At 40.9% G+C, this 26162-nt stretch overlaps 1 protein-coding gene across 3 annotated transcripts in view; it reads right to left on the minus strand.

The window, feature by feature from the left end:
- Nucleotides 1-26162, minus strand: part of Cbfa2t2 (CBFA2/RUNX1 partner transcriptional co-repressor 2) — a 98279-nt gene that overhangs the window by 12088 nt on the left and 60029 nt on the right. For all 3 annotated transcript variants that reach the window (XM_057780618.1, XM_057780617.1, XM_057780616.1), the window contains exons 2-8: nt 25206-25349; nt 21170-21411; nt 16843-16932; nt 10408-10589; nt 9073-9326; nt 5513-5598; nt 4168-4363 (exon numbers count right to left, since the gene is read on the minus strand). In XM_057780618.1, the coding sequence (XP_057636601.1) occupies nt 4168-4363; nt 5513-5598; nt 9073-9326; nt 10408-10589; nt 16843-16932; nt 21170-21411; nt 25206-25349 (1194 nt within the window). The remainder of the gene's footprint in view (nt 1-4167; nt 4364-5512; nt 5599-9072; nt 9327-10407; nt 10590-16842; nt 16933-21169; nt 21412-25205; nt 25350-26162) is intronic.

The following is a 26162-nucleotide window of genomic DNA, read 5'->3' on the forward strand; positions in this document are numbered from 1 at the left end:
CAAGGAGAAAGTACTTCTACAATTTTATCTTTCTGTATTATAATCTGGGCTTTGCTGGGGTGGGAGACGTTTCAGTATGTCACAACTCAGGAGGGCCTCAAACTCCTCCTGCCTCAGCGTCTAGAGAGCTGTTGCCTTTACATAGTTCAGTCACTTGTAAAATAGCACTTAACTAGGCACGTTTTAAATCCCAGCATGAAGGAGGGAGAGGAAGGCGGATCAATTTGAGCTTGAAGCCAGCCAGGGTTACATAACAAATTCCAGACTAACTAGAGCTACAGGGTGAAACCTGTCTCAAAACCAAAACAAACAAAACTAGCACTTAAAAAAAAAAATATATCGCCTAGTCTACATAGCGAGTTCTAAGTCGACCAAAGCCATACAAGGAGGCTCTGTCATAAAAGGTGCTACAGAGATGGCTCAGGGGTAACCGCCTGCCATGCAAGCTTGATAAACAAGTTACATCACTGGAGCCCCAAAATTTTGAGAGAATCAGCTTTCAAAAATTGTCCTTTGACCTCCACAAGTACACTATGGCACTTGTACCCACATATACACCAGGTAGGCATTTAAGCATGCACCCATATAATTTTTTTTTTTTTTTTTTTTTTTTTTTTGGTTTTTCGAGACAGGGTTTCTCTGTAGCTTTGGTGCCTGTCCCAGAACTAGCTCTTGTAGACCAGGCTGGCCTCGAACTCCCAGAAATCCACCTGCCTCTGCCTCCCGAGTGCTGGGATTAAACCCATATGATTTTTAAAATAATGAAAAACAAAATTTTTTTCTTGAGACAAGGTCTATGTAACCCTGAATATCCTAGAACTCTCTAATAGGCTGTTCTCTGATGCTTCTAAAATTTTGCAATTAAAGTTGTGCACCATGCCAGTAAGAGATTTTCTTAAAGAAAACAATGCCTATCATACTCCAATATAACAGTTTAGTCCACACTGTGAATTCTGCTTTCCTTCTAAAACTGACACACAGTGAAAAAATAAATAAACCCTATTTATCTAGAAACACATTATTTAGTGTGTTTAATACTGTAGGATATAAATGCCCATTCCTTCATTTAGGAGAGGCATTGCCACTCATTACCTATCCTGCCATTTTTCTTTTTCTTTAAAAGCTGTGTATTTAGCCTGGTGGTGGTAGTGGCTCACACCTTTAATCCTAGTTTGGTCAGGAGGCAGAGGCAGGAGGATCTCTGTAAGTTCGAGGCCAGCCTGTCCTACACAGTGAGTTCCAGGACAACCAGGGCTACATAAAAAAACCCTGTCTAAAAAAATCCAAACCAACGAACCAAACATTTATAATTGATTTTCACTATGTATACGTTGTAGAATACTCCTTTATAACATGTGAAGATGTATGTGTCACTGTGACTGGTCTATTAAGAAGCTAGACAGCCAGTAGCTAGGGAGGAGGTACAGTAGGGTCTTTTGGACAGAGAAGAGTGCTAGGAAAAAGAAAGATGGAGTTGCCAGCAAAGTGGAGTGGGAGCAAGACATGAGAGAGGACAGGTAAAAGCCACAAGTCATGTGGCAATACAAAGATGAATAGAAATGGGTTAAGTTGTAAGAGCTAGTGAGACAAGGCTAAGTGACAGGTCAAACTTTTATAATTAATAATAAAGTCTCCGTTTCATTATTGGGGAGACAACTGTCCCAACGAAAAATCCCAACTCCATGTCTGTACAAGTGCAGGTGTCTGCTTAAGTGAGATTCCCTGAGGCTGAAGGTACAAGTGGTTGTGAGCCACCTAAAGTCCCGTCCTCTGGAAGAGCATTAAGTGTTCTTGACTGTTGAACCATGTCTCTAGCCCCTACTGTACCACTTTTTTCTCTTCTCTCACTCCCCTTCCTTTCAGACAGGGTTTCATGAAGTTCAGGCTAGCAATTAACTTCTGAAATTCTTGTCTCAACTTAACAAATGTTGCAATCACAGGTGTACTCTAAAACCATACCCAGTTTTTGTGGTGCTAGGGACTAAATCCAGGGCTTAGTGCATGTTAAGTAAATTCCATGTCAGCTAAGCTGTGCCCAGACAAATGAGACAACTGAAGTCAGACAGGTTGGCAATGTTCTCAGAATCTAAATAGGAGACACCGGGATCCAGGAAGTACTAAATCTAGAGTGACTAGAATTTACCAAATTGTCTTCATTTTGAAAGGGAGGTGCTAGTGATGACTTGGATAGGTCATAAAAATAGTAAGAACTGTTCCAGGCACAGTAGACAATATGGTCATTTCAGGTAGACGCTCAAGTCAGGGCAGTCTGTACAGAGCAGTGACAGCGCACAGAGGTGTGTTAGTGAGTGCTTCAGCCTGCACTCTGTCCTCTCGGCTGCACACATGCATGCTCAAGAGAGAAACGCACACGACTGTGGGTGTCCATCTTTAGCTAGGATCTGTAAATTGCTTCAGGGAATATTTGTTACGGGCTCAGATTTGTAAAGAACACCCAAGATTTCGCCTCATTTGTTTTTTGAAGTTTTAAATCAAAGGTGTGTGCACACGTGTAAGTTGTTTGTTTCTTGATATCCCATATAAAATGGTGCTGATTGATGGCTGACTCAAGAGCCATGCCTGTCAAAGAAGAGAGAAAGTGGAAGTCCTTAGCTATTTAGGATAGGACACACATTATTAATGCTGGCAATTCCTCAAATTTTCTTCCAGTCCTTTGAGACTAACGGCTGTCTTCTACGGAAAATGCTAGCACTGTCATAAAAAGAAATTCATTCTCTTTGATGAACATTTGGGAACTTTAGGTGGGTGGGTGGAGAAAGAGTGTGATCACAGATGGCCTGTCATTCATCTGTGCCTTTGGATAGGGCACCTTTTCAGAGTCTGGGAGAAAGTGATGGAACATTCTGGGGGATAACTAACTCAAGCTTCCTGGATGTACCCTTGGGAAGAGTTACTCATCTCTCCTTCATCAAGATGAACAACCCAGCTTTGCCTGAGCTAATCTTTGGAAGGCAGCCACCAGGAAGTGGAGGGTAATTGAGGAAAGAAAGAGAAGTGGGGTGAATAGCATCAAGAAGGAATATGCTCAGTGCAACCATTGAAGTACCTAGTTGTGATGTGACATACGTAACTGGTACTCTTTTCTTTCTCCCTTACTGATCTCTTGTACCGCTGAGCTGAACCCAGGTCACTGCTCAGACTACGCAAATACTCATCATTAAGTTATATTCCAGTCAAAGTTTAGATGTCACCCAAGTTTCTGGCTAATGACTCCTTCTCCATTGGAGGCCACAGAAGCCTGAATTTCTCCTCCTCTTGCTCTTACCTTACTCCCTACCAAACCTTTCTACATTGTGACTGGACATAACAAAATCATAGGAGTTGCTGGGGCAGTTGTTCATGATGTAGTCTCAGGAGAGGCAGGGCTGAAAAGCAAGTTTGGGGTCAGCCTACTACAAAATGAGAACACATCTTAAAAGCCAAACCCAGAAAGTAACAAAAGCAAACCTAACAATAACAAAACTGAGAGCTGGGCAGTAGTGGCACAGGTCTTTAGTCCCAGCACTCGGGAGGCAGATGCAGGTGGATCTCTGTGAATTTGAGGCCAGCCTAGTCTACAGAGTGAGTTCCAGGATAGGTTCCAAAACTACACATGAGAAACCCTGTCTTGAAAAACCAAAACAAACAAACAAACAAAATTTAAAAAGCAATGGGGGGGGTCAACACATTGGCAAGATAGCTTGTTAACCTTGCTACCAAGCCTGAAGTACTAAATTCAATCCCTAGAACCAATATGGTGTGGTGGGAGGAAATAACCAACACTCCACAAACATGGCACACAAACACACACATACACAACTAAATAAACGCAGTTAGGCATGGTGACACACACCTTTAATCCCAGCACTTGGGAAGTTGAAGCAAGAGGACTGTGTCCACCTAAGGTACATACTAAGGTGCTGGGGAACCTCCTTGAAGTCTGAGCTAACAGGCCAACCAGTTTATAATTAATGCAGACTTCTGTGTTTTTATTTTGAACTAAATGGCTGCGGGGCTGGGCAGGACAAAAACCTCTGTCAACAGTAAGATTCTCAAAAAGCAAACCAAACAAATGCTACAGAACAAGCAAACCAATGAACTCAGATTTGACGTTTTAAGTGCAGTGAAAGGTGCTGCTCTTTCCAGGCTCCTGCTCTCGGTCCTTACCGCTGCTGAGAGAATCTGTGCTCCCGGGGCTGTGCTGTCTGGAGACCAGGTCAGTCCCAGTTTTCCTCATCTCTGTGTTCTCATTAAATCGCCTTTTCCAATAGTTGAGTTCTTCACGATCAGATTCCTGACAACGCCTCAGAACTGCCATAGAGCGCCTCGTCTTCTCTACCATTTCCATAATGCAATTCAGGGCCTGAGCCAGAGAGAAAGTAAGGCATAGACGATAAACTTTAACAAGGAACAGTGAAAATCAAGGATGGACAAACAACTCACAGATTTCAAACCTTAGGAATAAAGTTTACATTAGAAAGTCAATTCTTATACCTTTTTTTTTAACCTTTTTTTCTTTTTATACCTTGTTTTTTTTTAAATAATTTATTTTATGCATAGGAGTGTTTTGTCTGCACAAATGCATGCACTTATGTGTTGCCCTCAGAGATCAGGGAGGGAATATGGAACTAGAATTACTGATGGTTGTAAGCTGCCACAGGGATGCTGAGCAGCAGATCTGGGTCCTCTGCAAGAGCAGCGAGTGCTCTTAACCACTGAATCATCTCTATGTCCCTCTTACCCCTTGTTATTCTCTATACACAGCTATCTTTTCCTGCCCATGGAGGTATTGGTTCTAGAACCCTCCAGGAACACTAAAAGTGCTCCAATAATGATGGAGGAAGGTCATTGGTTAAAAAATAAAGAAACTGCTTGGCCCTCATAGGTTAGAACATAGGTGGGTGGAGTAAACAGAACAGAATGCTGGGAGGAAGAGGAAGTGAACTCAGACTCAATAGCTCTCCTCTCTGGTCACCTGGCTAGCTTATGCCCCGAAATAACAACACACAAACTGTATTCTTTTAAACACTGCTTGGCCCATTAGCTCTAGCCTCTTCTCGGCTCTCGCACCTGGACTAGCCCATTTCTAATAATGTGTGTAGCACCCCAAGGTGCGCTTACCGGGAAGATTCTAGCCTACGTCCATCCTCTGAAAATAGTCAGTGTCTACTTTAAAATTGCACATTGTGGCTTATCTAAATGAAAAGAGCTGGATGCAGTGGTGCATGCCCAAATAGGAAAGTAAAAAACAAAAGTGGGCGGGCAAAATGGTAAGGCATGTAATGGTAAAGGGTGTTTGCTGCCAAGTCAGAAGACCAAATAGCTGTCCTCTGAATCTCCATACTCAAGTCACGGCATGTACACAAACATGCACTCACGACAGCATTCATACACACACCAATCCATACCAAATCCACAAACAAACAGATTAAAAAGGAGCAAAACAAACTATAAAGATTTAAAAGCAATATGGTCTGGGGAAAACAAAGAAAGCATGCTGAGAGATTCTTACATGGTCAAGATGTTTCCACTCGTCAGCCCATTCCCTCTCTGTCAGACGGTGGTCCACCAGCTCATCTTGGTAGCCTCCATTCAGACCTATCAGAAAAAAGAGATTACATTTAAAGAATACAGAGCAACTGAATAATATCAAGTGTACACACAGTTGTGTCAACTTGGAGCACACTACTAAGAGTAAGTTATCTGGTGTGAGACCAACAAAATGACACAAGCATTAATGCTAGCCAATAAAGAGTTAGTATTCAGATCAAATGACAACAGGGACTGAAAGTACAGCTCTGTGACAGAATGTTTAACTAGCCCTGGGTTCCATTCCCAGCACTTTTGGGGTGTTGACTCCCAAACTCTTCAATTGTAAAGACAAATACCCCAGAAGAAAAACAATCATAAGACACAACAAGTTGTATCAGAAAAGGAAGTACAGATAGTTTTTATAAACATCTTCTAAGGTCAACAAATAAATAAACCCTATTTATCTAGAAACACATTATTTAGTGTGTTTAATACTGTAGGATATAAATGCCCATTCCTTCATTTAGGAGAGGCATTGCCACTCATTACCTATCCTGCCATTTTTCTTTTTCTTTAAAAGCTGTGTATTTAGCCTGGTGGTGGTAGTGGCTCACACCTTTAATCCTAGTTTGGTCAGGAGGCAGAGGCAGGAGGATCTCTGTAAGTTCGAGGCCAGCCTGTCCTACACAGTGAGGTACGTTATTAGGGGCTGTGTCCTTTTCCATTGTTCACATAAGCATTTATTCATAATCAACTTTCTGGAAAATAAAGTATCAGAAATAGTCTGTTGAGTTAGATATCTATGGTGGCTTGAATCAGAATGGGCCCTGTAGGCTCCCATAGTTGAATGCTTAGTGACCAGAAAGGTACTACTTGAAAGGATTAAAAGGTATGTTACTACGGGTGGCTTTGAGGTTTCAAAAGTCCAAGCCAGGCCCAATGGTTCTCCCATCCTCTAGAGCCTTCGATCTCTCCAGCACCATGCTGCATGCTGCCATGCTTTTTGCCATGCTGATAATGGACTAAACCTCTGAAACTATAAGCCAGTCCCAATTACATACTTTGTTTTATAAGAGTTGCTGTGGTCATGGTCTCTTGACAGCAACAGAACACTGACTAAGTCAGTCAATTAAAGCACACATCTTTAACTCCATTACATGCAAAGTATGGCACAAGACAATTGGAGTTTGCTCTTCCACTAAGAATTGCTATCTTCTAATGCCTAAGCACTAGTACATTTTATTGTAAATACGTTTTTATATATTGCATAGAACATATATCCTAAAATTACAGCTCTACAGTAGGCTATAATGTCCATAGATTTCATTCTAGGAGAGAAAAGGGGAGTGGACCAGTATTAACAGGGCAGACAAGGAAAGGTCTAAGGAAAGCAAAGGAATTTTTTTTGGTGAACCTGGTGGATTCGTCATGGTAGGGGAGCAACAATTTCAAATTACACTTCCAGATGTAAATATACAGTTTTTTCTAAATTAGTAAAAATCTAACAAAATACAGTTCTATCTAGAGTCTTAAGGTTTTTATAGCTGTGAAGAAATACCATGACCACAGCAACTCTTATAAAGAAAATATTTGATTAGGGTGGCTCACTTACAATTTCAAAAGTTCAGTCTAGGGGGCTGGAGAGATGGCTCAGTGGTTAAGAGCACTGTCTGCTCTTCCAGAGGTCCTGAGTTCAATTCCCAGCAACCACATGGTGGCTCCAAAAATCATCTGTAAAGAGATCTGGCACCCTCCTCTGGCGTGTGGGTATAAATGGAGGCAGAAAGTTGTATACATAATAAATAAAAAATCTTTAAAAAAAAAAAAAAAGTTCAGTCTATTATCATCATGGTAAGAAGCATGGCTGCATGCATGGAAGTCAACTGACAGTCATGTTAAGGAAATCTTGAGCAAAAGAGATCTCAATGTCCACCCCCACCACGACATACTTCCTACAACAAGGCCACACTTCCTAACAGTGCCACTCCCTTTGGGGGCCATTTTCTTTCAGACCCCACACCTAGCTTTTACCACTCTTGTCTCCCAAATGGGCACTGGTATGAAGAGAAACAAAAAATCAATAGCAAGCCTAGTTCTTTAAACAAATCTGATATTAATATTGTTTGTGCCTGTGTATATTCACGATGATGATGACGACGCATGGAGAGCAGAGAACAACTTTCTGGAGTTAATTCTCTCCAGGAATCAGACTCAGGGCCAGGCTTACATGGCAAGTGCTTTATTCACTGAGCCTGTTTTGCTGACCCCCATGTCTAGTTTTTAACAGTTAAACAAAGAGGCATGGGAGAGTAAGAATTGGATACCAACAAAGACAACTTCAACATCAGGCAGTTTAAGAGCTGAATCTTGTCAAAGTCACTAGCTATGTTACACTGGCCACAGTTGCTTTGATCTTCTCTGCATGAAGAAATCAATGACTGCCTAGATCTTCTGGAATCAAATAATATCACAGTAACTTAAGACTCCATAAATGCACGGAGCCAATGCTCTCATGGCCTTCACCATTCAGTAATAACTGCGTGAAGCATGAGGCCCTCGTGAGGTTTATGCCTTGCGAAGATGCTAGTCAGTCTAGGCTAGAGTGGGAATGAGTCGATGTGGTCTCCACAAGATATCCCTGACAAATGGAATGCAAGAGAAACTCTACAAGATGGCAGCCTTTTTCTCCCCTGCCCAATAGATGCTGAGGAGTTAAACTCCAAAGATTCATCTATAAAAGAGAATGTGACAAAAAACTCTTTTCAAAACTGATTTCAAATTAGGACTCGGCTTTTTTGTTTTGTTTTAAGATTTTATTTGTTTATTGTAAGTACAGTTTTCTACCTGCATGTATACCTACAGGCCATAAAGAGGGCACCAGATCTCATTACAGATGGTTGTGAGCCATCATGTGGTTGCTGAGAATTGAACCCAGGACCTTTGGAAGAGCAGTCAATGCTCTTAACCTCTGAGCCATCTCTCCAGCCCAGAACTTGGCTTTTAAAATGGGAATGTTCATTCCTAAATTTAATAGTTACATAGGCCTGTGCTTCAGGCATTTCAAACCTAAAAAAAAAAAAAAAAAAAAAAAAAAAAAAAAAAAAAAAAAAAGCAGAGATGGCAATGTTATCTTCATTCATTTCAGAAGCTGCTGCTCTCAGACTACATCAGATTCTACATGCAGAGTCAGAGCAGCTCTGACTGGCCTGAGACTCATGTAAATCAAGCTAGCCTCAAACTTGGGGTAATTCTAACACTACAGACAGATGCCACCATGCCCAGCCCTCTATTTTTTTGTCTATAGCACAGGTTAGCCTCAAACTCCTTATGTAGATGAGAATGGCCCTGAGCTGATCATCCTACCTCAGTCTCCATAGTATTGCAATTACAGATATGTGCCACTATGTCCAGCTGCACGACATCATCTTATCAACAGAAAAAAGGGCAATGATGATATTATTTGGCTTTATCACTAAATAGGAAAGCAATCCATGGATTTCCTCCAGATTAAAGCATTGCCATGCTGCTGAGGTCACTTACTAAGATTGTGGTGCCTCTCACGAACTTCTCGGTGTTCTAGCATCTTGTTGGGTTCCCGATACAGGTGAGAAGTTGCAATGTCTTCTAAAGTATAGTGCTGAAGAGGTGGTGGAGTAGGATGGAACTGGCCCCCAGGATTCATGAGGGGCACAGTGAGGGCAGGGCTGTGCCGGGGAGCAGGGCTGATAGTACACACTCTCTTGGCAGGTGGTTCAGGAGGAACTGTATCTCTTTCAAAACTATTCTCTTCCCTCCTGTAGAGGAATCAGAAGTGCTTATAGGAGCCTGTCAAGAAGAGCTCATGGTAACATCCCTACCAAGTCTCAGGACAGATGCTTCTTCCCAGCAACACACCTGTTATAAAATCCAACCTTTAGATACACTTTCCAAAGCAGGAAGAGTGTAAGGAATAGTTATTTATTTTTGGTGCTGTATACTGCTAAGCACATGCTTAATACTGCTACACTCCCAACCTACCAGCCCTTACTTATCTCATTATGTTACGCAGGCTGGTCTTAGCCAAACTCTAGAGACCTGACTTTAGTGTCTCTGCAGTAGCTGTGACTTCTGCTGTGTGTTCCCATACCCAGTTCAGGAACCATTTAACAAGAGGCATGAACTGAACTGTCTTCAGGGGCCAGACACAATGTGTAAATGATTGTTTATTCCAGTGTAAAGAAGAGAGGCTCAATAAGCAGAACTATAATTATGACACAGGACAGGAGAAACCAAACAGGACTAGGTTTGATGAAGTTTAGAAATGCTCAAAGTCAAATCTGACATTCTAGAGGTGAGTTGCTGGGAAGAAAATGTCTTAGTAACTTCGTAGGGGTTTCCACTACTCAAATTCAACTGTAGTAAGCTTTCTATTGTTCATAATACTGCTTCCACCAACAATGCATGCACTATTGTGGCACTATTACTATATTATCCACAATTACGACCTGAGGCCAGTCATTGGCTTAAGGAACTGAACAATCCTAAGAGCTGAGGCTTCATTTAACCTGTGGAGTCGGCTATATCTTGAGATAGAGAACAACAGTAAAGGACAGGCTAACACCTGCTGTAGTACTGGCCGCTTACCAGATATGAGGGCCCCGCATATGTAGTAAAAAAACCAAAAACATTATTTTTGCTGGTGGCTGAATGAAAAAGAGTGAGGGACTGGGGTTCCATTTCTGGAACAGTTAATCAGCGGGAGAGTTGTTGGGTCAAAGGAATACTAATCTTGGAAATTCTAAGACATTATCTGTCTATAAACCAGCATCCAAACCCTCTTTCTTTTAAAGCAAAGAATAACTCTAGAAAAACAGAACAGATCTCTTCTCTGCTCACCTTTCCGGACTGGGCCTCTTTCCATTTCCATGAACCTCCATAAGCAGTTCAGAAGAGTCAGCAGGAGATGCGATACTGGTGTTGAGCAGAAGGTGCTCGTGCTGGGCCAAGTACTGGGATGGGGTCTGCTTGGCAGCCCGGGCACAGTGCAGCAGTTCTCGCTGCAGCAGGGGCAGGTTGGCCTTGAAAAGAAAGAGGCAGTTTTCCCATCTGCTGAGCTCTACCTACCGAGATTAGCATCTCAATGAGCTTTTCCAGACCAAAAACCCCCTTGGCTTTCTCCCTCTAACACTCGCTAGTAAAGTGACATCAAAATAGTACAGGGGCATTTTTATTTGAGTCACTGGTTGGTCTGTTTCTTCCCTGAGGAAGATGTCAATCTTCTTAAAAGGACTGTAATCGTAGTTAACTTCTATGGCCTGATACAGAGTACAATAAAGATTTGTCCAACACAGAATTTAAAAACATTCTCTCTCTCTCTCTCTCTCTCTCTCTCTCTCTCTCTCTCTCTCTCTCTCCCTCCCTCCCTCCCTCCCTCCCTCCCTCCCTCCCTCCCTCCCTCCCTCCCTCCCTCCCTCCCTCCCTCCCTCCCTCCCTCCCTCCCTCCCTCTCTCTCTCTCTCTCTCTCTCTCTCTCTCTCTCTCTCTCTCTCGTGTTTGTTTATGTGAGTACAGATGCCCTGGAGCTGGAGTTACAAGGGGTGGTGGGCCACAGCACTATAGGTGCTGTACATTAAACTGAGATCCTCCACAAGAGAAACAAGGACTCTAAACACTAGGCTGTCTCTCTAGCCCTAAAACAGACATTTTCAGCAAGGACTGTTCAGTCTGGGAAATAGGACTAGAGCCAAATGCAGACATGGCAAACACTCTATTACTAAACCACATCTCCAGCACCTAAAATACACATTTTCTTGAAGACGAGCCAGTTAGAGAATTACCTACTGCCTAAAAAGGAGAATTACAAGCCCTGGTTTGTCTCTTCTGAATCACAACCCTTCTCTGATGGTGGCACTCAACTTTCTCTTAGGGCTCTCCAGAGAGATTTTGGAATCCTGCAAAGCAGGATTACTGTGGAAATACAGTTTGAAGAGGAGTGCTGGGAATAAGATAATTTGGAAAAGGAAAATTATGTTCTGCTATTTTTCCTTCTCATACTAAGAAAACTATTGGTAGATAAAAAACAAAATAGGGTGAGGAGATGGTTCATCACTTAAGAGCACTGACTCTTCTTTCAGAGGACCCAGGTTCAACCCCCAGCACCCACATGGCAGTTCACAACTATTTGTAACTCCAATGTAACTCCAAGATCTGACAATGTAACACAGAAATACATGCAGGTAAAATGCCAATGCACATAAAAATAAATAAATTATAAAAAACAAAACCACAAAAATTCCCTATACTTTTAAACTTCAGAATCCTAATTATCTCTCTCTGTGTATATATATAAAACATGTGTAAATTATATACATATATATGTATGTGTATATATAAATATATATATATAAATAAAAGATTTTACATATATAAAAGATTCCCCCCCAAATTTAAACATAATTCAGGGAGACCCTATAATGAATGCCTTTACCTCAAGGGACAAATGAGCAAATGAGAAGTTTTAATACATGCAAGTAGTCACCCCTCACTGAGGGTTAATTTAGCAGGCACCATAATTAGTGGCTGTTTAAAGCAGAAATAAATTGACAAAAACGAAAATGCTAGCCAAAAAGCTGCCGTAACAACCTACCTCATGCTGTTTTCCAAATAACACAGTTAAGAATAGAGAATCTGACAATATGAAACACTTCTTAAGTCTGGTCTAGAATTTCAATCTTACAACTGTAAAAACTTAATTAAAAAAGAAAGCATGTCAGATCTTTACATTTGTGACATGTGTCCTTTGGTAAATACAGAAAAACATAGATAATTATGTACTGTTACCACAAATTTCATAAACTCTTTCTTGATTCTAGAGTCTTAGTAAATAACTATCTATAGATTCAGATATAAAGAAAAGACAAGCCTGGCAGTGGCAGAGAGAGAGAGAGAGAGAGAGAGAGAGAGAGAGAGAGAGAGAGAGAGAGAGAGAGAGAGAGAGAGAGAGAGAGAGAGAGAGGCAGGCAGGCAGGCAGGCAGGCAGACAACCAGGGTCCATGCAGCTTAGCTGCTCCATGGCTGGAGTGCTTTCAGCTACCGAGATTTCCATGCTGTCAAAAGCACAGTCAAATTCAGGCATGCACAGTCCAGACCAGAACCTCTCCCTGGCCAACCTGTTGTGGCTACAGTCCAAAATGGTTCTAAGAACAGGTAATAGGCCTGGCAAGATATCCTACACCTCTAGTTTGAGCACTCAGGAGGCTGAAACTGGAGGACCACAAATTCCAGGCCGGTCTGGGCTATATAAAGAAGCTGAGTCTCAATGAACAAAAACAAACTAATATCAGTATTTTGGAAAGGGATATATTATTTTGATGCTTTAACATTTTCTTGGGGTTGGATGGCTCAGTGGGTGAAGGCACTTGCTGCCGAGACTAATAATCTGAGTTTAATACTAGGGACCCATATGGTAGAAGCCAAGAACCAACTCCTGCAAATTATCCTTTGATCTCCATATATGTGCTGTGATAGCCCTCCAATTCAAATTAAAAAAGAACATTTCTTAGGAAGTTAAAGGAAAGCAAAAGGGGCATTACTTGTTTGGCCAAAGTAATAGCAGACTTTGTTACCTTTGTTAGCTAAGACACAGAATTAATTCTAAGTATTTATCTCATACACAAAAATATAAAATCCAAAATATCTTAACTGAACATAATAAATTTACATAGTAAATACAAATTTACTAATAAAAGTAACAGCATGTTTTTTCAGGGAGAAGGGGTATTATTTAGTTTGTCTGGATTTCAAGTGGTATTCCTCACACTAAATCAACGGCAAATGTTCATCTGTGTAAAGCATTCTTAGTGTTAGAAAACCACATGGCGGGCTAGATTTGTTCAAACTAGTTGACAGCAAAACTCTAATCTTTCCTTTTCATTTTCGCTGTGTAAAAAAGGATAGCTGATGCAAGTAAAAATAAGGTGGGAGAATCACCTTAGAATGAGTTTTGTGTTTACATTTTCAGTAACTGATCTGTGGGGCTGGAGAGATGGCTTAGCAACTAGGGTATCTGCTGTTCTTACAGAAGATTGAGATTAGATTGCCAAAAATGTCTGAAACTCCAGCTCCACAAGATATAACACTTCTTCTGGTATATGTAGAGAAAAGTACACACCCAACACACACACACACACCCTTAAAAATATTTTAAAGAGTAATAATTGTGACCTATGAATGTTATCTATTGTGTTACCTATTCAGGAAAATAATCTTTATTGTTTTCAAGACAGGATTTCTCTGTGTAGACCTAGATGTCCTGGAACTAACTCTGCAGACCAGTTTAGCCTTGAATGCACAGAGATCCCCCTGCCTCTGTATCCTGAGTGCTAAGATTAAAGGCGTGTGCCACCACAGCCTGGATGGGAAAATAATCTTTATTGTTATTAGTTTTTTTTTTTTCGGGGGGGGGGACATCGGTATTTTACCTGCATGTATGTTTGTGTGACGGTGTCAGATCCCCTGGAACAGGAGTTATAGACAGTTATAAGCTGCCATGTGGGTGCTGGGAATTGAACCTGGCTCTTAATCCCTGAGCCATCTCTCCAGCCCGTTATTAGTTTTAAATTAGCAATGCCACTCAGAACTTTGTGCATGAGAGCGAAATTCCAAGTCCTGGTAGTACTTCTCTGTTAGTTTTTTGAGAAAGGACCTCTGTAGCCCAGGTTGAACTATACAACCTGTGATCCTCCTGCCTCAAGCCTCCCAAGTACTACGACTGTGTGTCACCATGCCACATAGGAAAACAATTATTTAACTAGAGAAAATAGTAACTTTATACAAAAGTCATGACAGACAACCATGGGAAGAAAAGGCAGCAGTGGATGAAGCAATTGTACCTGTATCCTATGTACCATGCAGTGCTACCATTTACTGCAATTCTTTTAATTTTTAATTTTTTTGGTGGTGATAATTATTTACACAGATATATTGTTTTTGGTTTTTTAGATGATCTTGCTGTGCAGCATTAGTTAGCTAGGAATTTGCTACATGGACAGGCTGGCCTTGAACTAGAGACAGTACTCCTGCCTCTGCCTCTTGGGATGCCAGGATTATAGGCATGCAACACCATACACTAGCCTATCTGCAATCCTTAACTAAAATATATCAAATGACTTTAAGCTTCAAGGAGAGAAAGTTCCAGAAAAAAGCAAGCTGAGCTTCTTTGCAATCAATGTCCTTTAAACCATGAAGCTCTTGGGGCTGGAAAGATGGCTCACACTTAAAGAGCACTGTTCTTGAAGAGGACTCAAGTTAAATTCCCAGCACCCAGCTGGTTCGAAATTAGCAGTAAAGCCGGGTCCAGGGGATCCAACAACTTCCTCTGGCCTTCAAAGGCACCAACAATCACATGTACATATACACACAGACACTCATATACACAATTAAATATAAAAGTAATACTCATTAAAAGTTGAGAAATTGTTCCTGATTAATACTGCATGCAATGTGTAACCATGATTAACTATAGACCCAGGATCATGCTACGCATGTTCAACAAAAAACACGGTTCTTCACTAGGGAAGCAAATGCATAATGGTGCACACCTTTAATCCCAGCACAAGGGAGGCAGAGGCAGGTGGATCTCTGAGTTTGAGGCCAGCCTGGTCTACAGAGTGAGTTCAAGGGTAGCGAAGGATACACAGAAGAAACCCTGTCCCAAAAAACAAAACAAAACAGAACAACAAGTCTTTTAGAATGCATCTGCATGGCAGAAGCATTACTAATGGTGCCAAGTCTTCCAAATAAAAGCTCTTGTCTTCTAAGGGCATCATGCGCAGAGATGACCTATCACTATAGAACTGGCGTTCTGGGCAGACAAGAATCTTGAATTTGTGTGTTTCGGTGCCATGCCACATTTATTCCTTATGCTCCTTATCAGTGACTACTTGTCTGTTAAGCCCTTTTCAGATACTACATGTTAGCAGAGTTAAAAAAAAAAAAAAAAAAAAGCAAGAACAAAAAGCACATAGACTAGTCTGTGATGCACCAGGAAGTTGTTTCCACAGTGGGAGGTCATAAGGGCCTCCCCATGCCAACCACAGTTGTGTGAGAGAGGCCAGTAGGAAAGAGGAAAAGCAGCAGCCCTCAAATAGCACCTGTGGCAGAAACTGATGAGCCATGTAACATGTAGGAGCTCTTTTCTCCTACAATTTAGCCTAGATTTTCTATTCTCTGCTGTAATTAGGTGATACCATGTGACTGAGTCCTGTACAATGAGGGGACAGAGACACAGAGTCATGAACAGACACTGGCTTCTTCAAAACCCTTTATGCAAGCATTCTCTATAGCTCTCTCCCTCTACCTTACCCCTCAGCCATCAGGATTTGTGCTCAATCATTTATTAAGTCACAGATTAAAGATTTTGGACTTTTCCTCAGTCTCTGGTCTTGAATGATATGGGAAGAGAGGTCCCCACTCCAAACTCCCTTTACTAGACTGATAATATGATGGAGGAATATCAGTTTATTAAACCACACACAAAAAGGCTTAATTTTGCTGTGAAGAACATTAGTGGGATACTAGAAAACATAAATAAAGTCTGTACACGAGACAGCAAGTGTTGTCTAAATGTCAACATCTTGATTTAAGGACTCTGGACACAACTCCTGGAGAAAGCACTTATTTGGCAGGCTTGAAGCCCAAAGCTGGATCCCTAGTACCAAGAAAAAAAGAAAATTCTTAATTTGGAAATTTAGGAAAACTGGTTTGAAATTATATCCCTTTACAGCTCATCTGTGAGCATAAAATTACTTCCAAAATGAAAACACTTTTAAGAAAGTAAGCATGGTAATTTAGAACCGGGTACCCAAAAGATATGTAGGAAATACTAATTCTAGATAACACTAATTAGACTGTATTATCTGGGGTTTGAGGAAACACTGTCTTCCTGACACAACTACCAAGCCTCTCTTTGTAAAGGGCGGGGGTCTCCTCCTCTCAGCTATGAACACGGACTTTCCATCCTCAGACCACACCCAGAGGATTTAGTGGGATTTCCTCCACTTTCACACACTTGCATATTTCAGTCATCTTTCTTCTCTTTATTCCTTTACTTGCTCCTGTATGCTAACTACAGTGTTTGCTAGCAGAAATCATTCAGAGAACTGCAATTCTCATCATGTATGAAGCTAATTTACATGCTGTTTGCCTACCAGCCCAATAAAACAGAGATATGAACTGCAGCAAGCTGTTCTGACATCACAGGACAGGGGTCAGCAGATCTTGAGGAAATGCTGAGGACAAATTGAAATGAATGCCTTTCAGAATTAAGAATTACCTTGAGAAATGGAATCACAAATGGACGAAGCGGAAAGTTTGTAGCCTCTTGGAGCTTGCAATGGAATTCTTCAATTGTCACTGTTGAGTTCTGAAAAGACAAATAATGTTCAACATCCAAAACTGGTACAACAGCAAAAACAAGTAGATTAAATGTATGGACAGACCAAAGGAATGATCTAAAATTTCCCTATGGGTGAACAAATAATACAGATTTGGAGCAGAGAATAAATGACTCATGCCAGAGGAACAGACTCAAGGCCACATGTTTGGACAAAATAGGGCAGACTGGATCTAAGAGGAATGAGCCGTCATACCAGACTGACTGCCTTCAAGTCAACTGTTACACACAAAGAGCATAACTATTTACTTTCTGTTTAGTTTAGTTGTTTTCCCTCCTCTCTAAAGAATGCACAGTTCAGCAGGAAAGCAGGCAACAAAGTTGTTTGTATTTGTAATAGTAAGATGACTCAGTGGGTAAAGATGCTTGAGGCCAAACCAGCCATCTCCTGCAGCTGTCCTCTGACTTCCATGCATTCACAATGGCACAAAGTGTACACACACTCACATTAGATAAATGTACTGTTTTGATCTATCTGTTAGTTTTGATTTTTGAGACAGGGCCTCACTATGTAGCCTTGGCTGACAGAAACGCAAGAGATCCTCCTGACTCTGCCTCCAGAGTGGAGGGATTAAAGGCGTGTACTACTACATCTGGCTTTACACATAGTAATTTGTTTAAAGGTTCAGAAATTGTTATTTTGGGGAGACAGAAAATCCAAAGGGTAGGATGTTAGGAGATTTAGTCTCAAGAAAATATCTACAATGGACTTAGAAGATAAAGTGCAGGGACAGAGATAGTTCCCCACACTATGTTTATATCTACAATGGACTTAGAAGATAAAATGCAGGGACAGAGATAGTCCCCCACACTATGTTTGGTGGGAAGGCACTAAGGCTGGTCTGGAACAGCTAACTGAATGCTGGAATAATAGACATAAAAAAATAGGCATAGCGTTACATTTTTTTGTGATTAAAATTAGAGTCTAACAAAGTTGCAAAAACCAATTAGAGGGGATGGATACATGGCTAATCAGTTAAGACACTGGTTTGATTCCCAGCACACATGGTGGCTCACAATCAGCTAAAACTCCAGAAAGAACCAGACATGCTTGTGGTACACAGACCTACAAGGAAGCAAAGCACTCATTCACATAAAATTATAGCTAACTATAACTTTATAACCTTTTTAAGATAAACAAAAACTTAGGTTATACTCAACAGGTCATTCCTTAAATCTTCACTGCTAACATCTCATTGTAAACCGAAAGATTTTTGTTTAGTGTATATGAGTCCTGACTGCATGTATGTACATGTAAAGTATGTAGAGGCCAGAAGAGGGCATCAGAACTCTGGAACACACCCATACCCACACATACACTAATGAATAAAAATTAAAATAGAATAAAAATATGTAGAAAGAGAAGGGACAAGAAAAGCTAGGTCTTTCTGAATGAGCAGACTATCAGCTGATCTGAGAATGTGGATGGCAAAATTTGTACAATGATATAAAACTTTCCCTTACTGAAAAGGTAGAAGCAACAACCTAGTGTTCCTCATACAGGACAAATGGATAAATAAAATGTTGTATACACAGATAATAGAAAATGCCTTAACCTTTAGAAATGCATTTTCAGCCTGGTGCGATGCTCTTAATTTCAGCACTTAGGAGGCAGAGACAAGGGATCTCTGTGAGTTCTAGGTCAGCCTGGTCTACAAATTGAGTTCCAAGACAGCCAGGACTGTTACACTGAGAAAACTTGACTCAGAAAACAGAATACAAAACAGCACATTCATTACATCACTGTTGAACCTTGAAAAGGGTTGGGGTGTAGCTCTGTTAGTAGAGTGTTTGCCTGGCATACACGAAGACCTGAATATGATCCCTAGTCCTACATAAGCTGAACATGGTGGTGCATGATTATAATCCCAGCACTGGAAAGGTAGAGGCAGAAAAATATATAGTTAAAAAGTCACCTTCAGCTACACAGTAAAGTTAGCTGGGGTTACATGAAACATAACCTAGAAAAAATAACTAGATGAAAATAGCTCTGAAGTTGAATGGTGGTAGTGGTACTGTGATAGTAATGGCACAACAATGCCAGTTTACTGCACCACAACCCTCAAAGTGACAAAACGGGCTCTCACAACCACTAAGCTTCACAGATACAGCACCAGAGCAAGTGAGAGCTGGAAAGGCTGAAGAAAACCAACTAAACACAAGCAAAGGAGACCCTGAGGATACAACACACACTTCTAGCTCTTCGAGCATTACACACTTGTGGTGCACATCCACACGTGCAGGTGGAACACCCACATATATAACATAGAAATAAATATATCAGCCGGGCGGTGGTGGCGCACGCCTTTAATCCCAGCACTCGGGAGGCAGAGGCAGGCGGATCTCTGTGAGTTCGAGACCAGCCTGGTCTACAAGAGCTAGTTCCAGGACAGGCTCCAAAACCACAGAGAAACCCTGCCTCGAAAAAACCAAAAAAAAAAAAAAAAAAGAAAAAAAAAAAGAAATAAATATATCTTGGAGCTGAAGAGATGACTCAATGGTATGAGTATTGGCTCCTCTTCCTGAATTCAATTCCCAGCACTCACATAGCAGCCTACAATGATCTGTAACTTCAGTCCCAGGGGACACAACACACACGCTTTCTGACATCCTCTGACACTGAACACACATGGTGTGCATAGATATATACAAGCAGAACACTCATATACATACAACAAAAATAAACTTAAAAAAAAGTTCGCTTAGTCTCACTTTAATAATGTTAACTATTTCATCATAGTTTAAATTTTGACTAATAAGTAGGTTTCCTCTGAATAAATAAATGTATAGAAAAAAACTTCATACTTTCTCCAAGTAATAGAAATGGATTACTGTTACACTGGATTCCATAAGATGAGCTAGGCATAGATGATTAACAAGACCCAGCCACATTCAGAGTTTTTACAGGATTCTTTGGGCAGAAGCACTGCATATATTTTCTTTGTTTTGGGGAGAGTATATTCTGTGTGATGATGAGATGGGGAGAATATTAAGAAAGGCAGCACATGGATTCCTCCAGAATCTGCCCATGTCGATCTCCTTTACAATCTGCCTATTTTTATTATGTCTCTGGAATGAATGTTAGCTGTGAGCACCACCACATGTCAAGTCTGGAAAAAGTAATCAATCTACAAATAGGGCGATAATAGGGACCCTTGACACACTGCCCCAAATGCATAAATAATTCAAATGTTTATCAAAAGCCAAAATATATAAATTGTGGTATAATAAAGCAGTACAACAAAATAACGGTAGCTCATGCCTGAAATCTTTGCACTAAGGAGGTAGAGGAAGGAGATCAAGAGTTAAAAGGTCCTGGAATACACAGAGTTCAAGACCAGCTATCTTATACCAGACCCTGTTTGGTTCTCGTTGGAGATAGGGTCTCATACACTGCCTTGCTGGACTGAAACTACGTAACTCAGAATGATTTTGAACTTCTGATCTTTCTGTGTAAATATCCAGAGTACTGGGACTGTCCCCAGGGCTGTGGATACTGGGCAAGTTCTCTGCCAACTGTGTACCATGTCCTGCCCTCCATTATACTGGAGAACTCCAGGGGTTTTCCTAAATTATATTTTGAGAGGAAATCCACTTTAAGGACTAGCACTAGTGGAAAAGAAAACAGAATGTTTTTATCAGGAGTGAATCTTAAGAGTATTTCATTTGGAAACACAAGAACTGGCAGCACTTCCCTTATAAATTGAGATTATTCAGTCTCACCAGATGGCAATACAGAAAGTTAACCCTTTAGAGCAGGCTCCCTATGATCAGTACAGGAAAAGAAAAGAAACCATGCACATGGAGCTCAACAACAGTGACTGCACAGAAACTATTTATTTAGAACACTGAACTTCTAATTTGACAAAATACTGTTTTGAAAACTAAAATTGGTTAGCAAATAATGCCCCAGCTCCTGAATATGCTGACACACAGAGAAGCTTCTATTAACTTGGCGGGACTACAGCAGGCCTGCTGAAAGCTGCTTAGGTCAAATCCAAAGCCGCTGACTGGAATTAAATCTGTACCTTAGCTAATAAGACACATTATAGATTCTTTGGCAAACAAATACTTCTATGAAATCTGTAATTCAACAATTTTTAAAAATTTTGTAAAACTAATGTAGTCCATAATACCTACATGGTTTAGGAATGAGCAGGAATATCATAACTTCTTAGGCAGTGGGTGAAGGTAAAGCCATACTTACCACCAATGCTAGAACAAGAGTCCGAACCTTCTCGCCAATCTCAGGTGAGATGTCATTGCCAAACTGTTGCAGAGTCGTAAGAAAGCGTTTCAACTTGCTGAGCTGCCGAGCACCACAAGTAGCTGGCAACTGTTGATTTGTTAGGGTAGATGATGTGGAAGAGGCAGGGCCATTGCTAAATCTCTGTGGTGGTGATGGAGCACCATTCAGGGTAGGAGGGGAATGGTTGATGCCATTGCTTACTAGAAGAAAGCCAGAATAAGATCAGGTGAGTACAGAACATAAGAGCCTTTGCTGACTTCTTCATCTTCATGATCTCTTTTACTACTCATTTGAATTCTGTAAGGCATTATAGCATAAAAAGCTCAAAATAACCTCATTTTTACCCTCAATGAGATTGTTGTGTACCAAGATAGACTGTCAGGAAATTCTTAAATAATAAATAAAAACATTTACAAAGCAAACAAGCAGATACAACACACACACAATTACTGTAGAGTACTATGAATAGGAAAAAGCAAGCTACAGGGGCTGGAGAGATGGCTCAGCAGTTAGGAGCATTTGCTGCTCTTCCAGAAGTCCTGAGTTCAATTCCCAGCAACCATATGGTGGCTCACAATCATCCATACTAAGATCTGGTGTCCTCTTCTGGCATGCAGGCAGACATACAAGTAGAATATTAGATACATAATGAATAAATAAAATCTTTCCTTTTTATAAAAAAAAAAGCAAGCTACAGTAATGCCCCCATGTAAACCCAGCATTTGGGTGAGGGAAGATATTGGGTTCAAGGACAGTTGGCTATTGTGAACCCCTTTTGGAAAAAAAATATTATAGGCACAGAAAGAGCTATAGTTAAATTATAGATACGACAGTGCTTAAGGTGGGCTAGAGAGTGACTGGAAATTCATATGTTTACTTTTTTCCCCTAAAGATCTCATTTTTATGTGTATGAATGCCTTGCCTGCATGTTTATCTGTGTATCACATGTGTGTCTGGTGCACATGGAGGTCAGAAGAGGACGTTGGATCTCTTGGTACTGAATTAACAGACAGTTGTCAGCTGCCATGTGAGGGCTGGGAAACAAACTCCAGTCCTCTGCAAGACCAAAAAGAGCACTTAATCCCTGAGTCATCTCCCTCAGAACCTCCTTTTCTTTCTTTTTCTTAGACAGGGTCTTGCACAGTAGCCTTGAACTTGCTATAATTCTCCTGCACTGGCCTCCAGAATGCCATTATTGTAGGTGTGACCCACCACATCCAGCTTTCTGTTCACTTCACAAATGTTCCAAGAATCTCAAAGAAACCAAGCAATCAGTCACAAGTTAGCAAGTGAGAAATACCATTAGAGAAAAATAATTATACTAATGTCAAAGACATTTTCAGGTTCTATCTTTATGACCTAATTCTCATAAAAATATATAACTCTTTGACCATTCAAAATACTAATGTCCTTTAGAGTAGTTTTCCCCTTGTCTTGACACAGATTGATAAACAATGCAAAATTCTTGGTCATTCAGAAAAAATACCTTCTAAAATTAGAATGCTCCTAGCTACTCTACAGATTGAGGCAGAAGAGTCACTTGGGCCCAAGAGGTTAAAACCAGCATATCAAGACCCCACATATCCAAAAAAGAAGAAAAAGGACAGGGGGGGAAGGCACTATTTAAACTCCACGAAGGATCTCCAATTCTTTACTTTTGATCAAATTTTGCTAAACACAATCAGTATTCCTGTTTTCTGAGGGGAGGGAAGGATAAATTGTTATCAAAAAACACAAATATGGTGGGTGTAGTGATGGAGGAAGGTCATTGGCTAATAAACTGCCTTGGCCCATTTGATTGGCCAGCCTTTAGGTGGGTGGAGTAAACAGAACAGAATGCTGGGAGGAAGAGGAAGTGAGCTCAGATGCCATTTCCTCTCCTCTCTGGGGCAGATGCCATGCCGCTGTGCTCCAGAGCAGAGGCGATGAAGCTCCAACCCAGGATGGACGTAGGCTAGAATCTTCCTGGTAAGCGCACCTTGGGGTGCTACACACATTATTAGAAATGGGCTAGTCCAGGTGCGAGAGTTAGCCGAGAAGAGGCTAGATATAATGGGCCAAGCAGTGTTTAAAAGAATGCAGTTTGTGTGTTGTTATTTTGGGGCATAAGCTAGCCAGGCGACCAGGAGCTGGGGCGGCAGGATCCCACAAAAGTGTAGTGGGCTCAAACCAGTGATGCCACCAGTACTTAGGAGACAGACTTACGAAAATTCCAGTTTGGAAGCCAGCCTGAGCTATAGAGTGAGACCCTATCTTAGAAAAACATCAAAACAAAAGCAGGGCATGGGGGCACATTTCTATGATCCCACCAGTACTTGGAAGGTAGAGGCAGAAACATCAAGAGTTCAAGGTCACGCTGGGCTGTAAAGAGTTCAATAACAGTCTGAGCTACATGAGACTACACATCAAAACAAATATAAAGCAAGCAACAATTAAAGACTTCAGCTGTGTTTTAAAAGACCAACCCTTTAACCTCTGAGTTAAAAAAACTATGATAAATTCGGTCATACATCCCTCCTCAAACAGTCACTTCGCCACCTCTGCTCCTTCTTCCTGGACAGACCAGCATTCAAATATGAATCAGCAAACGCTTTTCTATCTTATACAGCTCAGCTATTATTTGTAAGAAGAGTATTCTTTGGTATAGAATAGTGCTGCTTTATTTCAAGGTAAACCCTAACAGCACTGGATGTGGTAGTGTACTCCTTTAATCCCAACACTCGGAGGCAAAGTAAAGTGGATCTCTAAATTTGAGGTCAGCCTGGTCCACACAGTGAGTTCCAGAAATCCGCACACACATGACCACTATTTTACTTCTTTTCTGTGTATATTTGCGATCACGTACTAGACTGGTCTTCCTCGTTTCGTTTTTGCTTTCTGAGACAGGTCTAGAACTAGAGTTCTTTCTGCCTCAGCCTTCCACTTCCCTTCTCCCTCAAGCACATGTTACCACAAAAGGTGAGAATGCTTGATGAGTTCACTTACCACATACATATGCATAGATATTACTAGGTTTTTGCAAACTATCAATACATTTATATTGTGTGCAGGTACACACAAGTGTGTACATCTGTCATAGTGAATGTGGAAGTCAGAAGACAATTTGCAGGAGTTGGTTCTCTTCCTCCTACAACATGGGTCCTGGGGATCAAACTCAGGTCGTCAGTCTTGGTAATAGGCACCTTCACCTGCTGAGTTATCTGCTGTATATTCTTTTGCTTTATTCATCATCCCCTAACAAGTGGTAGGTTTTCAAGAAAACTAACGGGCTGAGGAAAAAGGAAGAGGATAATTCTATTTTCCATTCAAGGAAATTACAAAAGCTCCTAGAAAGGAGAGCTCCACACTTACCCTCACCAGTCTAGAAAATAAGCTGCCATCACCTTTCATTTCTGTTTCCACAGAAAGATCCATCCTCATCAGGGCTGCCCTCTTTGAAGCACTCCACAAAAACCAGAATATTACTACACTTGTAGCCACCCTGACAATATAGATATGCTTTTCACAGTGTTTAAATGAAACTATATGATCACATTCTCACTTTTTTCAAGTTATAATATACCCAGCTACATAGTGAGACTCTGTCACAAATAAATAAAAATCATGCCGATCTTTATTTACTATTTTTGGAGGTCACATTAAAACAGCCCCCTCCCTTACTTTTTTGGAGATAGGGTGTTACTAAGTAGCTCAATGAGCCTGGAATTCACTATATAGACCAGACTGGCCTCAAACTCACTGAGAGCCACTTGTTTCTGTCTCCCACAGGCCAGGATTAAAGGCACATGCAACACCAAGGGGTGGCCTAGAGCGCTTGATCCTCTGAGTGTGGCGATTACAGGCTGAGATAATTAATAAGAATGCATTACTATATCACGCCCTTATTTATATTTTAGTCATGTTGAATGATGTATATTGAAGGTTTAATGTAAATCAGTTACTCAGATCTAAATTATGACTGAATCATGAGTTCAACTTAATTAAAAGGTCTCACATGCTGTAGGAGTAAAGGACACTGGCCTCGGTCCTCCAGGATTTATTGGTGGGAGGGGTGGCATGATGGGAGGTGAGGATCTTGACTGTATCTTCACTTCCACAGGCGATCCAGGCATTGCTGGCACCCTTTTCTCACAACCAACTGCAAAGAATAGAAAAAAGGAAAGTCAAAGCTCTCTATAAGTAATAAATAGCAACAACAACTGGAAATGAACCTATTTCCCTAGAGGACTCACAAGTTAAGATGATACTTATTATAACAAAGGGTAAAACAGACTCCCTGGAGAGATGTTCATATCTTAACATCTAGCTCTGTAAATGCTACTTTTATTTGGGGAAAGAACCTTTTAAAAATCTAACTACATAATTTACTTATTTGTTTGTTTTATTTGTTTGTTGGTTGATGTGAGTGTGTGTGTGAGACACAAGTTCACGAGCATGCGCACACACGCCATGATATGTGTGACGGTCAGAACTTGCCAGGGTCAGTTCTCTCCTTTCTACAGTGTGTCCAGGAGATCAAATTCAGGTTGTCAGGCTCAGTACTTTATGCATATGTACTAGCTGAGCCACCTTGAAGACCTTGGAAACGACCTTTAAAAATGGGGGAGAGGGATGCTGGAGAGATGGTTCAACAGTTAAGGGCACTCTACCAGTGGGTTGGCTGCTCTTCGATATGGTCTGGGTTCAATTCCCAGCACCCACATGGCAGCTAAAAACTCTCTGTAACTCCAGTTCCAGAGGCCCCAACACACCCCCACAGATATAAATGCTAGCAAAATACCAGTGCACATGAAGAAAAAAAAAAAGTAAGGGCATTGGAGAGACAGCTCAGAGGTTCAGTTCCTAACTCACAGCCATCTCTAATACCAGTTTCAGACAATCTCAGAGCTTTTTCTGAACTCTCACACATGGAAGCAAAACACATAAGAAAAATCCAAAATATTATAAATAA

Source organism: Chionomys nivalis, chromosome 9, assembly GCF_950005125.1.
Source record: "Chionomys nivalis chromosome 9, mChiNiv1.1, whole genome shotgun sequence".
NCBI lineage: Eukaryota > Metazoa > Chordata > Mammalia > Rodentia > Cricetidae > Chionomys > Chionomys nivalis.